This window comes from Phascolarctos cinereus, unplaced genomic scaffold, assembly GCF_003287225.1.
Source record: "Phascolarctos cinereus isolate Bilbo 61053 unplaced genomic scaffold, phaCin_HiC Scaffold_4;HRSCAF=312, whole genome shotgun sequence".
Lineage (NCBI taxonomy): Eukaryota > Metazoa > Chordata > Mammalia > Diprotodontia > Phascolarctidae > Phascolarctos > Phascolarctos cinereus.
The window spans coordinates 498,590,941-498,606,252 of NW_027555847.1; the positions used below are offsets into that span (position 1 = coordinate 498,590,941).

Below are 15,312 nucleotides of genomic sequence, written 5' to 3' on the forward strand. Positions count from 1 at the left end.
TTTTTTTAGCCCAGTATCATTATTATTACCACCACCACCATCTTTATAGTCACAAATATTTACTATGTACCCAAAACATATAGTGTCCTTTTTATAATACATAGAGAAGTGTTTCTGTCTTAACTGGGACCAGTCAGAGTGAAACAAGTAAAACACTATTTTTGACAATATGGTCTGGTCACAGTGCAATCTAGAACCAGGAGATATGATTCTGGATTACACAATTAGTATATACATTATATATTTGTTTAAATGGACCAGATAGCACCTCAAATCTAAATCTTTGGTGATAGGATTCTGAACTTAAAACTGGTAGGGACCTCTAGGATCATCTAAGCCAACCCCTCTAAATTTACGGATGAAGGAACTGAGACCCAGAGAGATTAGATTACTTGCCAAAAGTCATACAGGAAGTAACAGAAACAGGATTTTCATTGGCAGCCTCTGTTTCACAAAGAAGCATCAGATTAAGCTCTGGCAGCAATAATTTCACCAATCATAAAACATTCAAGAGTTCTCAATGAGCTTAAATAATCTAGGAACCTCAAACCCCCAAAGGTAATACTACCAGTTATTTATTTGTTTGTTTATTCATTCATTCATTTATTTATTTATTACAAGCATTTGTTATCTCTCCCTCCCACTGCTATGCTCTTTGGGAAAAAAAGGAAAATAAGAAAAAGAAAACCCTCATAAACAAATATGCATACTACAGCAAAACAAATTCCCACATTGGCCATGTCCAGAAATGTATTTCTGATTCTGCTTTTTAACTCCCATCACTTGTCTGGCAGGTGTTAGGTGGAATGTTTGATATTCATTCCTCTGAACAAATGGTTTATCATTGCATTGACAGATTTCTAAAGTCTTTCAAAGTTGTTTTTCTCTGTAATGTTGCTGACATTTTATAAATTCTACTTTTGCTCACTTCACTCTGAATCAGTTCATGGAAATATTCCCACTTTCCTCTGAAACTGTCCATTTTGTTATTTCTTATGGTACAGTAATATTTCATTACATTTACATATCACAACTTGTTTAGGCTTTCCATAGTAAGAGGGCAGCCAATGAAATTTACCATTAAAATGACTTACTCAATACCAAATATCTTGGTTGACTTTTTAAAGGAAATTTGAATATTTGAAATTATTTTAGAAAACTTAGATATTCCAGTGATAAATGAACTCACATGGCATAGAAGTAAATATTGTAGTATGATAGTAGAAATCATAGCCAATCCAATTCCATATACCTTTTATATATACCATAATAGAAAAGCTAAAATTAAGATCTAGAGTTTGAGCCTTTCTAATTTAGATTTAAATTTAGAAACCTCTAACTTTACCTAGGGAGATGTAGTTGCCCCCTCCCCCAGTTTTATCAACAGTACTGTATAACAAAAGGGAAAATATACATAATTAGGCACCACAGCTTCATTTCCTGAGGGAAACCTACATTTCTTTGCACTGCAAGCTAAAAAATATCCTAGACCTATAGTAAAAAACTTGGGGGGAAAAGCAGGAAGATTGCCAGGTGTCACTTGTCAACTGAATTCTCCTTTGGTTACTACAGTCATTTGCTAAATTAGATTCAGTCTGCAATTTGTTTTGAAATTGTACTGCAGCAAAAGTGGAGGTAACGGACAACCTCCAGGCCACTTCGAAGACTTATGCAGATAGCTAACTGCCTTTCCATTTCAATAGAGAATACCTCTTTAAAGGTAGCATGGGCAGATGAGCCTTCTTTCTGTTCTAAGATTCTGCGATCTTCATTCTTACTCCCTTCAAAGGCTCTGACCCATTCAGCTGCAGCTGCTTTTTAGCAGTCTAGCAGAGTAGGCCTGGGTTTTGAGTGCTTGGTATACAGAAAATAGGAATGGAGGCTGAGGCTGTGTCTCCTACCCCCTAGCTTCTCAGGCTCTGCCCTCCTACCCCCAGGCTCCCTAAGCCTCAGATGATTATCCCTTCTCCGGCTTTCAGAAACCCTCAATAGAGGTTCTCTTATAGTTATTGTAGTGAGCTGCTCCCTTTGATCAAATATTTTCTTTCCATTCTCTGGCTGTATTCATCCTTTCACTTGGCGTTTTTATGTGTTAAATTCTAATCTGAGTTCATAACATTTCACTAGATGATCTCCAGTTGCAATCAAATAGATTTTAAACTGAGCAAACTTCAAAACAAAAGGAGCTCAATTTTATTCCATACTTAATCCTATAAATACATTTCAAAAGCACTTTCTTCGCTATTCAGTAACTGAGGCAAGTGGATATAACTTTTCTTTTGTTTCTTTTAAGTTAGGAACTAAATCCTTTTTCTACACCCTGCCATCTGGAGCACACACAATCTGTCAAACCTACCAATGTCGGTCCTCCTCAACCTTCCCTTCATAACCAACAGATCTCCCTTTCTCTAGATCTGGTTACCGAAGGATCGATATTCACTCTGTCTGCTAGGAAAGCAGACGGTAGCTCACTCTCTTATTGAAACTTCCCCAGTATAATCTCCAGTAACATATCCTTCACTGAGGAGGGGGAGGGACTTTCTCTTCTCCAGTAATATTTGGCAAAACAATGTTTACGTTATTCATAGCTGGCTAGAAAGAAACTTACCTTGTACTCTTTTAAATACAAAATTTCAGTTCTGAAATACAGGGACAATACGTATGAGTTAGATTACACAAAGCCCCTTGCTTAAGTCATCACATGAAATAACATTTGTGAAATGGAAACTAAATTAGACAGTGAGAAAAATGGTTAGTCAAGAAACTATGTTACAGTTGAAAATTACATTGGTAAATACAATGCTTCTATACTATTGGATCTGTGATTTCATCAGACACATATTTCAACTCCTTTACACCTTACTGGATGGTCTCTAAGAGTCTTCTTGAGATGCCTCGAGGAAACAATGTATTGCCTGGTGGCCAGCCTTCTGGTGATATCATCAGTCAACTGTCAACAAGCATTAGCATTTACGTTGTGCCAGGCACTGTGCTGGGAACACAAATACAAAGAGAGCTTCTCTCCTCTTTTAGCTAGGCTTTTTCTCACACAACTCATACACAGTCTGTCCTTGGACTATACGCCAAGCCTTTCCAGATTGGTTTGACCTGCTTTGTGCTCTTTTGGCGTAGCCCCCCCCCCCAACCCAGGTCATCTCCACACCACAATGAAGGCAGTGAAGGAGGACTTTAGTGTAGTATAAATGCAAAGGTACAGATATTTAGCTCACCCTTAAACAGCGCTGGCAAAAGACATAAAATGAGGTAATGCTGTACTTCTTGAAATAGAAAACACCTTCTTAGTGGAGTGCAAGCACTTTTGTAGGATAGCTTGCTATGAAGCCTCCATATAATTCTGGAACCTAAAGTTAGGAATCTTTTTTAAATCGTAAAGAAGCAGTGAGTTACACATTTCAAATAAAGCATAATGTCGAACTCAAGTTGTCAGTCTGTTTCGATTGCTTTCTGTATTTGCAGTTGATATGCAGATTTGAGCTGTAGCCTCATAGAAAGAGTTACGTAGAGAAACTTCAGCATCTTGTTCATTGTTCCTTGGCAAATAGCAATTGTGGAAAGAGAAAGTGTCTGCCAGTGAATGGGCTAATAGCACTGCCTCTTTAGATCAAAGATAGCCTTTCTAGAGTTCTAATGGAGCGCTGCACAAAATTATGCATTCAGGGAATTGTATTAGTTTAAGGAGTTCAAGTTTGTTCCATTCTTTTAAAAATAAAGCAACGTTTTTTCCCGTTTAAAAAAAAAATCAACCACGCAACTCTCTAGCTGCTTGATTCTCTGTATTTACCTAAAAAGGCAGTTCTGGTCGCACAGTATAGTAGACTGATGTTGGTATAGTCTTATTGTATGAGGAAGTCAGTTGGGCTAGCATCTAAGAAATCAATGCATTAAAGAAATGATTGTACCCGAACATTTCTGAGGTTCCTCTAAAATTCCACGTCTCTATAAAAGTAATGTGGTTTAGTAAAGCTGACTCTACTTCACATTACAATAAGGGATAGGGCAAAAGTTCCAAAGGTGCTTATGTCTTACCCAATTTAATTGAGGGTCCTGATAATTTGTGTTTGGACAGCGCTTACTGAAACTTTTTTCCTCTTAAATTCATTCAAGTAGGATGTGTGTGTTGTGTGTGTGTGTGTGTGTGTGTGTGTGTAGACCTGCCCTAAGGGTGGTTTTGTACTGGGAGCATAAAAATATTTTCGTTTTTGGAAAAAGGTTGACGTCAACTGGAAAGTGTTTTTTGTTACTTTGTTTCCCGGAGCATCCAAACAGGCACACTGCCTCAGGCAAACTGCATAGAATTCAAAGAAGCACCCGACTGAGGAGAGAAAGAAGTGGGCAGCCTACTCCTTGTGCAAGACCCAAGTGTTTCTTCTGTTCCGTACTTGCCCGTTCCCTTGCACAAGTGTAGGGACACACCTCAAGACTCTTGGGCAGAGTTTTGTAAACGGCTTTGTGGGTACTTTCGGGTTGTGCAGAGCTTAGCCGTAATCAAAACTCATTATAACAGATAGATGAGACTCAATTTTCCACACTGTTGTCCAAGTTCCCAGCCCAGGCAAGGCAGGACCTTTTGAACCACAAGAAAAGAGGCTGGGACAACCGAGAACTTGGGAGCATCCCTAGTCAAAGAGGCAGGCTGTCCTGTGCTCCTGAAGGATCCCTTCTACATACAGTGACTACTGTAAATGACTCGTTCCCCCAGTTTATGTGTGTGTGTGTGTGTGGTGTGTGTGTGTGTGTGTGTGTGTGTGTGTGCGTGCGCTTGTGCGTGTTCGCGGGCGCGCGAGCGCGCAGAATTTAACCATACACCGCCCTGGGCTCTGGGAAGCTAACACGCCTTTCTACATATTTCAAAGGGGCGGGGGGGAGCGGCGCGGCGGTGTTAGACTGGGCTAGACGCCTTTCTTCCTTCACCTAGAGTAAAGATTCCTGTGGGAGCTAACTACCAGCACTGCCTTCTAACCCTTGGGGCTCACTCACACGCAGCCTTCCGGGATGGCTCTCTCCAAATGCTTAGTGGGAGGATTGTTCTTCTTCCCACAAACCCCGAAGACAATTGGGGCGGGGGAAGGGGCGGAGAGGCAAGAAAAGCTACTTGCTTTAACTTGCTTACCACCTGGAACGATTTTCCCTCTGCTCTGCCCCAGTTCACCAAGAAAAACTGCGGCAAAACGCTGAACGAAGGTAGTTTAGGTAGAGCAGACAAAAAGTAAACTTTCTAGTACAGCAAACATTAAAACACCACCTTATATGTGCATATGTATGTGTGTATATATATATATATATTGTGTGTATACATACACATATGTAACCTTTCTGTTATGGGTAAAATTATATAAAGTGTTTTATTGGGGGGTGGGGAGGAGTGGGAGGTGGGAAGTAGCGACTGAATTGACTGTAATTCTTTGCTGAAATGATTTTGCTGTGGACTCAAATCTTAGGTAGTGTACAATAAACTTGAGTGGCCTGGAAAATAAGATACCTGGGCCAAACGGACCTCGCAGCTAGAACCCGTTCTTGGACTCGGTTTCCACCTCCTCTAGACTCTGGAGATCGTAATGAAACCTGGTGGAATAAAAGGACATTTTGTGTAATGGTACACGTGTTTATGGTCCCACAGAACATGCCTGTTCTACGTCAATGAAGACCAAAGTAAGGACTGGAGGTCACTTACTTTGAAGGAGTACCTGCCAAGAGCTGGGGCGAGAGCTAGGGCGAAAGAGTCTCTCTGGCTTGTTGCCACTTGACCCCACCCTCTTCCCCCAGGAGCTTGGGTGTGTTACGGGTATGGGTTTGGGTAGAAATGGTCCTATTTCCCAACTCAGTGCTTTTTTACTGATCTTCCTCTGTGCCCGAATGTTCTTCCTACTGTTCTTTGCTTCCTGGCTTCCCCGGCTTCCTTCAAGTTTCTGTTAAAATTCCACCCTTCTGCAAGAAGCCGTTCCCAACCCCTACCCCCCCAATCTAGTGACTTCCCTCAGAGATTACTTCCAATTTATTCTGCACATATCTTGTTTATACATAGTTGTTAGCTTGTTGTCTCTCCTAATTAGACTGCGAGCTCGTTGAGGGCAGTAGCTGTAGTTTTGCCTTTCTTTGCGGTCTTCAGCGCTTAGTACAGTGCCTGGCACATAGTTAAGTGCTTAAATAAATGCTTGTTGACTTAACTTGGTTAAGCTCTAGCTTGCACAGGGTCTAAGAGAGTTTTTGCCCTCCTGGCTTATTTAGCGTCCTTGCCAGTTGCAAAAGAGTCCGAACCTCGACTTTGTAGGGACCGCGGCGCGGAAGCTACTTTTACTTATCACAGTTCACTTTCTCTGGCTAGTACAGGATGGGGATGGGGATGGCGACTGCTTGCACCCGGAGGAGTCACTTGCCCCAGGTGGGCGGTCAGCCTCTCTCTCTCACCCAAGGGAGGACTGGGGGAGGGGACCAGTCTGCGGGGAGGGGTCCCGGGGGTCTCTAACACCTCCCCCCACCCCCGGCCGCGCGTCCACCTCTCCTCATGCCCCTCCCTTTCCCTTTCTCCCTCTCTTGCTCCTTCCTCTGGCTGGACCGGCGCGGACTTGACCCAGACCTTCGGGGAGCGCCGCGGGCCTTTCATGACAACTTAAAAGTGTCTGTCGGAGCAGTCCAAAGGAACGAGGCAGATGCTGGGCGTGTTTCGCTCCTTTGCGAGAGTCGGAAAGTGATCTGGGAGCCGCGCACTGGCCCCGGGCCCCCGCGCCTCGCCTCGCCGCCAGCGAGTAGGTGGGGGAGAAGCCGCCGCCGCCGCCAGCCCTGTCCCTCTCCCAAGCCTTGCCGGCTGCGCCCTGGCCGCGGGCGGGGAGGGGTGCGGGGCTCTCCTCGTCTCCCTCCTCCACCCTCTTCATTACCTACCTGCTCTACTCCGCTCCGGGAGGCCGGAGAAGCTCCTGGCAGCCCCCTGGAGCCAGGCCGCCGCCGCCGCCGCCGCCGCCCGCAGCAGCAGCAGCAGCAGCAGCAGCAGCAGCAGCTGCCCCCCACCCCGAGCTCCGGGGGGCGATGAGGGGGCGGGGGAAGAGGCGCCGCTCCTCGGGCATTACTTAGAGAAGTGAGGCCACCCCTCTCGCCGGTCCGCCCTCCCGGGGCCGGGACTGCCACTCTCCAGCCAGAGGGTAAGTTGGGCGTGTTTCTCTCCCCTACCAGCCTCCCCCTTCTCTGCCCCCCCATTTTTCCCTTAAAACTTTTCCTTTAGGGGTGTGTGTGTGTGTGTGTGTGTGTGTGTGTTGGGGGGGCGGGAGTGTAAGGTGCATTTACTCCTCTTTACTCTTCTCTCTGTCCGACGTACCCTACCAACTTTGCACCCTCCCTCCATCCCGCCTGTCTCTGCCCCCGCCGCGGCGCGGCTGGTGCTGACAATTGGAGCGCGGCCCCTTTAAGAGCCCGGCTTTGCCTCCCGGTAGCTGAAGGTCATTAAACACAAAAGCTCTCAGCGCTGCGGTCCAATATAGCGCATGCGCCCTGCCCGAGGACTGGCAGAGAGACGGCAATATGGCGAGAATGCCTGGCAGCGGGGACTGTAACACCAGCCCCAGCAGCAGCGCCAGCGCCAGCGCCGCCGCCGCCGCCGAGAACAATGGGGAGCGGGGCGAGGGCGAGCGCGGCGGCGGCGGCGGCGGGGGCAGCAGCCGGCCGAGCCACCCGCACTACTGCAGCGCGGGCGAGGAGGAGGAGGACGACGACGACGACGAGATCCAGGAGGTGCAGATAACGGGGGACGAGGAGGAGGAGGAGGAGGAGGAGGAGGACGGAGGTGGGGGGCTGGAGGAGGAGGAAGAGGAGGAGGAGGAGGAGATGGGTCTGGACTGGGACGAGCCCCTGGAGCCCGAATACTCCGCCGGGGAGGAGCTGGAGCCCGAGCCGGTCCATATGATCCATATGGACCAGAGCACGGAGCTGGACCCGGAGTCGGAGCCGCTGCTGCTGCCGCCCCGCAGCGGGCCGGCCGAGGACCCCGAACTGGATCCGGACCTACTGCAGCGCCCCGAGCGGGCCCGGCTGAGCGAGAACACCCGCCTGGCCACCCGCTATGCCGTGCGCATCTTCCGGGAGTACCTGAGCGAGAAGTCGCAGAGCCCGGACTTCGAGACCATGGACAAGGGGGCGCTGTGCCGGGTGCTGCGCTCCTTCTACGCCGAGGCCCGCTCCAAGAGCGGGCAGCTCTACAGTAAGTCGTCGCTCATCAGCATCCGCAGCTCTCTGAACCGCTACCTCAACGAGCCCCCCTACTGCCGCACCCTGGACCTCACCAAGGACCCCGAGCTGCGCAGCGCCAACCTGACCCTGGCCGCGGTGATCCGCAAGCTGGAGGAGCAGGGCGCGGGGCCGGTGGTCCAGAAGCAAGCCATCACGCGCGCCGACCTGCGCAAGCTGTACACCTCCAGCGTCTTCAGCACCAACACCCCCTTCGGGCTGCTCAACAAGGTCTGGTTCGAGTGCATGTACTTCTGCACCCGGGGCCGGGAGAACCAGCGGGAGCTGGAGGAGGACTCTTTCGGGCTGGCCATGGACGAGGATGGCCGCAAGTTCGTCTACTTCAAGTCCCTAGGGCCCTATCACAAGTCCCGCTCGTCGTCCTGGAGCAAGAAGCGGGCGGAGAGCAGCGACGAGGAGAATCTGCCCCGCATGTACGAGACGGGCACGGAGTTCTGTCCCTACGCCAGTTTCGTCAAGTACCTGTCCAAGCGCAACCCACTTTGCAAGGCTTTCTTCCAGAGGCCCCGGGACCACTGCAACGAGGGCGATGTGACCTGGTATGAGAACAAAGCCATCGGCAAGAACTTACTTGGCACCAGGATGCAGATGCTCTCCAAGGCAGCCAAGCTGTCCAAAACGTACACCAACCACTGCATCGGCGCCGTTTCCATCGCCACCCTCAACAGCATCGCAGGCATAGGCACTAAGCTGGGACCCCCCGCCCCGCAGGGCTGCTACGCCGAGGACTCTGAACGGGGGAGCGCGCCACCATCACCACCACCACCATCACCACCCCCACACCCCGCACCATCACCACCGCCCCCAGCCGCCTTCGCTGGGGAACACTTACATCCTTCCCAAAGAGAGCCAGGTGGTGGCCGACGTGAAAGCGGAGGCTGCACCCAAGCGGGCCCTGTACGAAGCCGTGTTCGGGCCGGGTGAAGTCTGTGGTCCCTCTTCCCCCAAAAGACTGTGCATCCGCCCCTCGGAGCCGGTAGATGCGGCGGCGGTGGTGGTGGTTTCGGTGAAACACGACCCCCTGCCTCTTCTTCCCGAAGTCAATGGGCACCGAAGTACCAATTCTCCCACAGTAGTTTCACCTGCTATTGTTTCCCCCACCCAGGTAACCAAAACCAAACTCTATGCATGAAATGTTTCTCTGGTGCCACTTCGGGACTAACTTTTGTGCTAATGCAGGTCTGTGCTTTTTGGCCATGTAAAAAAAAAGTAGAAAAGTGAAGTGTGTTGAATCGTTTCACTGTGCTGTTACAAGTTTGGCTTTCTTGGAGATTTAAGGGAAGATTACTTTAAACCAGTGGTATGAGAGCAGGCAAATCACTGCTGAGCAATAGCTTTTAAAACTTCTGTGTGCCAAGAACAATAGGATTAGTTGAACTACTGCAGCCTCTCAAGAGTTATGTAAAGCCATTTAAGTTAGAGAAGTTTTGTGTGTCTATGGTTTATGGGCATAATGTAAATGAAACGCTTCTTAAAAATACTTTTCGTAAATAGAATAACCATAAAAATATTCCATTACATATCCTTGATCACTTTTGAAGTTGGGGTGGGGGGAAGTATTCATCGTTATAAACGATTAAAACTTCAACCACTGTTCCCGAGACTTTTGTTTTTGTTTTGGTAAGAAAGCTTTTAGCTTCAGTAATACGTTTACATTGTTAGCTAGACCCTGGTGCCAAAATATAGTGCAACAAATAATTCTGGACCTACGTAGCATCAGATAGAAAAAGGAAACTTGGTTTGTAGTTAGGTAAGTTAAAAAACTCAACTTGTTTAAGTTATTGTTCAAGTGAAGAGTTGAGACCTGCAGTTACAAGCTAATTAACAAATATTTATTGTGTGCCTACAGTGTGTAGAGCACTGTGCCAGGCACTATGAAGAATATAAAGAGAAGTTAGAGAAACAAGATATAAACACCCACATGTGTGCATACGTTATGTATAGGTGATCACAAAACAAAAGTTAGAGGCAACACCAAATCGGGAATTAAGAGACAGGGGTGCCAATCCTGCCCCTGTCACTAATTTGCAGTGTAAATTCAGACAAGTCAGTTAACCTCTCTGGGCCTTACTTTATTCATCTGTAAAATGATGGAGTTGGATTAAATGATCTCCAAAGCCTCTGCCAAACTAGAGTTCCTGGATTCAGTGATAAATAGCTAGTGAGCAGGGTAGACCGTAAGTGCTATGGGAATGCAAGGGAGAAAGAGATCATTGATAGAGAAGGAAGACTTCCTGTCTCTTTACTCCTTGCGGGGTGGGGAGAAAACAAAGAAATGTTGAGTACTTTAAAATTATATTTACTTTCTAGATTCTCCTGTTGCTCATGAGATTAGAGTAAGTTGTCTTTAAAAAATATATAATGGAATTTAGAAATACTATCCTCCTGTCTTCTTCCCTCCCTACTCTATTAGAGGAACGTTTCAGAATTTTTGCCCACTTACCATTAAGAAAAAAAAATAGGAATCTCAGGCCACTTAATGAACAGATGTAAGGTACCTCTGTGCTCTTTCCAAAGTGGAAATTCCAGTTCTGGACAAACTGACCCTTTCCAACAGTTTACCAGCTAATCAGCAAGCCTCAAGGCCAAATGAGAAAGGGGGCTGTGAATGGTAATATAAACATGGAGGTTCTCTAAAATCCACATGACCTGTAGGCTGTGTGTATCTTTGTGTTTCTAGTGTGGACGGTTCAGTTGTGATATTATTAAAAAGAACGGGGAAATCTTTTCAAGTACTTTAGTTCGTTCTCTTAAAAAAAAGATGTAATAAGCCTTCAGAACAGTAACTTATTTTAAATATAGTGGTTTAGAATGTTAACTGAACAGATAAAAGTGTGAAGTTTAAGCGTGTTTATCAAAAGTTCTATTTACTTTCGGCAGTCAGTAGTCCAACAAGACAGCTTTATGTCTTGCTTTCTTAATATCTCTTGGGGTCACGTCAAACTAGGAAGTAGGATTTTGTTTCACTAGACATGCATGCGTACTTTCTCTCTCGAGCTTTCTTTCCACTTATTTAACCTCAGTGTTAAATCCTGGATCTATGAAATTGTGTACTAACCCTTCCACTTTCTCTTGAAGTACTATGAGTAATTCCAGTGTTAAGTTTAAGGCTCTAGTACTGAATGTGGAATTTTGTGTTTGATGATACACAAACTCTTCAAACATGGTCAGTACAGATGAAATCCACTGGAGTGTTGTTTGTTTTTTAAGTACAATGCCATTTAAACGTGAAACCCAAGTTTTCATTCATGTTAGAATCACTTTTTTTACATCCTTTTTTTCTTTCCATTTTTAAGCAAAATTAAAAGCTTGAAAGGAAGCCTTTAAAACAGTGACTCCTATGGGACTCTGTGTATTAAGCCTGAGCATCATAAATATGGAATGGATTTTTTTAGTTTAAATGGAAAGCTGATATTAAACTTTTTCCCTCCTGTATTAAAACAGCCATAACGATTGAGGTCTTGGGCATTTCCTGGGGATTAATGGCCGGCTGGGGTTAATGGCCCGAGGCATTGCCTTAGGCCATCAACTCTTCCAGCTAGTCATTAATCCCCAGGAAATGCCCTGTACCTCGAACCTCAATCGTTATTACTTAATTGTAAACATAGGCTTTCTAGCCTTATTACTGACTAGACCTCATCAAGTGGTGTGACACCAAATTCCACTGTTGACCAGCATTACAGATTTCTTGATAACTTAGTGATCACAGACTGATACTTTTATTGCCCTCCAACATTGCAAGTTACTTTTAAAAAAAGTTATTTTAATTGAATGCCTAAATTCTGCTGTTTATTGCCTCTCTTTGGGGAAGTTGCGCCTGCAGAAAGTTTGATGAGTTGAAAAAGTGAAAATATTCTATTGAGGATTAATAGGAGTATGTAATTGCAGTTTCAACTTGTTTAAAGTATGAATTTCAAGGACCTGGATCTTATCGATTTTTAAATAATTGCTTCTTTCAGTGATGTCCTACCATTTTTAACTGTACTGGATTGTTAATGGTTGTTGGTCCAAGAAAGAAGAGGTGGTTTCACTGTTTATTAGTTACTATATTTGTGATCTAGGATCAGCCAGGGTATTACTCCAGCTTTATAGGCCTAGGAAGGAAATCCTGTACAGTGCATTTGAGAAGATTTAGCACCATACCCCCATCACATCTTCACTGTAGCTCCTATTCGCACTGAAATATAGCACTTTCCATGCCACTGACAAGAGCAGTTCTATATAGGCTGAAGATAGAACTATGTAATTTTACAGGCTCATCTTTCACATCACTGGGAGATGGGATAATAGTAAAAGTCTGTTTTAGCTGTCCCAGTTAAATAACTGTTACAGTTTTATATACTATTTATCCAGTACTAAACAAAAGTCCACAGATAAGCCTATGAAAATGGACTTAGAAATAACCATATACTCACTGCAGTAAATTCTTCAGTTTAACTTACTTTAACTCTGATTGCCTTCTTTCCAGGCAGATACCTTTTAAGTGTCCCATTAGCATGAAACCTAACCAAGACAGAAATTTATCCACTGATGCATAGTCAGTTGTTTGTATTTCACTGTCATGACTGTGTGCCTAGGCAGGAGTTCCACAGATCTCTGGCTGAAAGCAGGGCCAACATTCTGATTTGGAGCACATGATTTTTCATTGCCTTCAGTCTTTGAAGAGAAGCCATATGTTGACGGAATTAGGGAACTAGCTCTGGGTTTGGGTTTTGTGGTAGGAAGGACAAGGATCATTTAATCCACTACAGAAACAAAATATGAAGTTGCTGATTGGTTGAAATAATTAATAAAATCCAGTTTAAAATTTTTTATTAAAAAGTCTCTTTTTTTCATATATATGTCACTGACAGTGCAAGATATATAAAATAATGTGCATTTAACAGACTTGATAATACTTTACTGCTCTTTGAAGCCTCGAAAATTAATGAATTTGTTCAAAACAAATATACAAAAAGTTTTACTATTAGCTTGAGGTATTTATAGAAACTTTTTCTCCAAAGAAATTTTTCCTTTTTTATGAAAGGTGGAGCCAGGGGGAGAGTAAAGAAGCTTAGGTAAATGTACACCTTTTATACCAAGAATCTTTGTAATTAACCAATTTGCCATTAAGCACTAGTAAGAAGGTAATCATCTGTCTCATTTGACACACTTTGGATTTTAGTCTAAGTGAACATGTCAATTAGACCAGAATAAAGAAATAGAGAGTCAGTGTGGTAAAGTGGTAAAAGCCCTGGATGTGGAGTCAGAGCACCCAGGTTCAAAACCTACCTCTCTCACTTATTCAGTTACTTAACATCTGGATGTCCTCTAAGGTCCCTTCCAGCTTTAAATCCCATGACCTAAATATCTCAACATGATTGGTCCAATCATTATACTGCATTTTGTATGAATCATCTTATAAAAGAAGCCCATATTTTAACTTACTATATTAGCAATTTCATAACTATTGAATGACTAAATTATTTTTAATAGGAAGGGTTTTTTTTTCCGCATTTATCTGAAACTGTATAACCCCAAGTGAAAAATCTTATATAACTCCAAATGAGAAATCTTTTGATCTCCACTGTCTTCTTATGTGCTATTTAGATAGTAAGCAAAAATTGCAATCCCATTTCATCTCTGTTGATGTCTTAAGCAACATAGTAACCTTAAATTATAGGTCCCCAAGTAAGAAGTCTTAATTACAAAACGAATTTCTAGCAAAGAGAAGCCCATTCTTAACTACAGTTCAGGGGACTATTTAGGCAGGATTTTTATCTGTGGTCCATTAGCATTCATTGGCTGCAAAATGGAAAACTATTTATTTGAAGCATGTTTCAGCTTAAACTTTAGGATCTTAAGTACTCTATTTTAAAAGAGAAATCCAGATATTTGGATAGAAGGCACTAAAATGAGAAGTTGAAGTGTTACAACTATTATTCACTCTACCTTATTCAGTAGGACTTTTATTTCTCTATATTTTATATTCCCAGATTCATCATAGATCTACCTCATACTAATTAGTCAAAATTTGCCTTTTAAAATTTCTTTGGGCAAAGGAATAAGGAAGGAAAATTAATTGATCCAAAACTGAATGCTAACTTTGAATCACTAATCAGGAAGGGGAGATCTTCAGCACTTGGAGAGTTGCTGGGCAACTTCCTTCCAAACCACCTCCCCCAAAAGTACTACTAGTGATTTTTTTTAATTGTACAAGTACTTCAGTACTTTACATGTGAATCTCAGAGCCGAAACACAGAAATGTTTTAAGTTGCAGCCTTTTTTGTTCCTTTGCTTCTGAGATGATATAAAAAACATTACCCACTATTTTCTTTGAAAGAAACATCAGAACAGATCTCTAATTGGTGACAGTGATCTTTATGACAGTGAGCTTCCTGATATTATGTTTGTTCTAGAAATAAGAAAATGGTGAAATCCTTTGAAATTCTTCACTAGAGTCAGTCCTGTGGGCTGTAATTACATTGAATATGGGGTTGTATTATCAAGTGCCCTTAGCTATAAACTTGATAACAGACCAGGCCACACCCACTATTATGTTAGGAAGCAGATCCTAATTAGACCCATTTTAGGTTCAGTTACTGTCAAAGGCCTTCTGTTCATCACTTTCTTTCCAGTTACACTTTTTTTTTCCTCCTAGCTCATACTTTTAAAAGCAGATGTAGCCTTTTCTTTCTCCCAAAATACACACATTTATATTTGACAGCAAACATTCATGTGTCGGTTAGTTTTTATTTATATCATGTAAATTTAAAGGGCAAGTCTTTTTAGAAGCTATGTTGTAACAAGAGCATTTGAACCTTAGTTGAAATTTTATTACAGATTATTTCAGGTACTCACATACTGTTAGGTATAAAGTGTGTCCTTTTTGCTGAAATTTCTCCATTTTCAACCCAAATATGAACTTTCTTTTACAGGAAACCTCTTTATTTAGGACATAGCTGTGTGATCTCTGAAATCAGGTTCCTCTTTCATCAGTGCTGTTTTCCCCAAATTCTATCAACAAGCAATTAAGCACTTATGTTGGTGACTTTTTGTTTTTCCTGAGTCCTAATTGGG

The 15,312-nt window shown here is 43.7% G+C and overlaps 1 protein-coding gene across 1 annotated transcript in view; it reads left to right on the plus strand.

Annotated features, from left to right (window-relative positions):
* Positions 1 to 7,490: 7,490 nt before the first annotated feature.
* KCTD1 (potassium channel tetramerization domain containing 1) overlaps positions 7,491 to 15,312 on the plus strand; it is a 119,641-nt gene continuing 111,819 nt past the window's right edge. The window contains 2 exon segments of the mRNA XM_020968689.2: positions 7,491 to 8,979; positions 8,981 to 9,358. Coding sequence (XP_020824348.1) covers positions 7,531 to 8,979; positions 8,981 to 9,358 — 1,827 coding nt within the window. The 5' untranslated portion in view covers positions 7,491 to 7,530.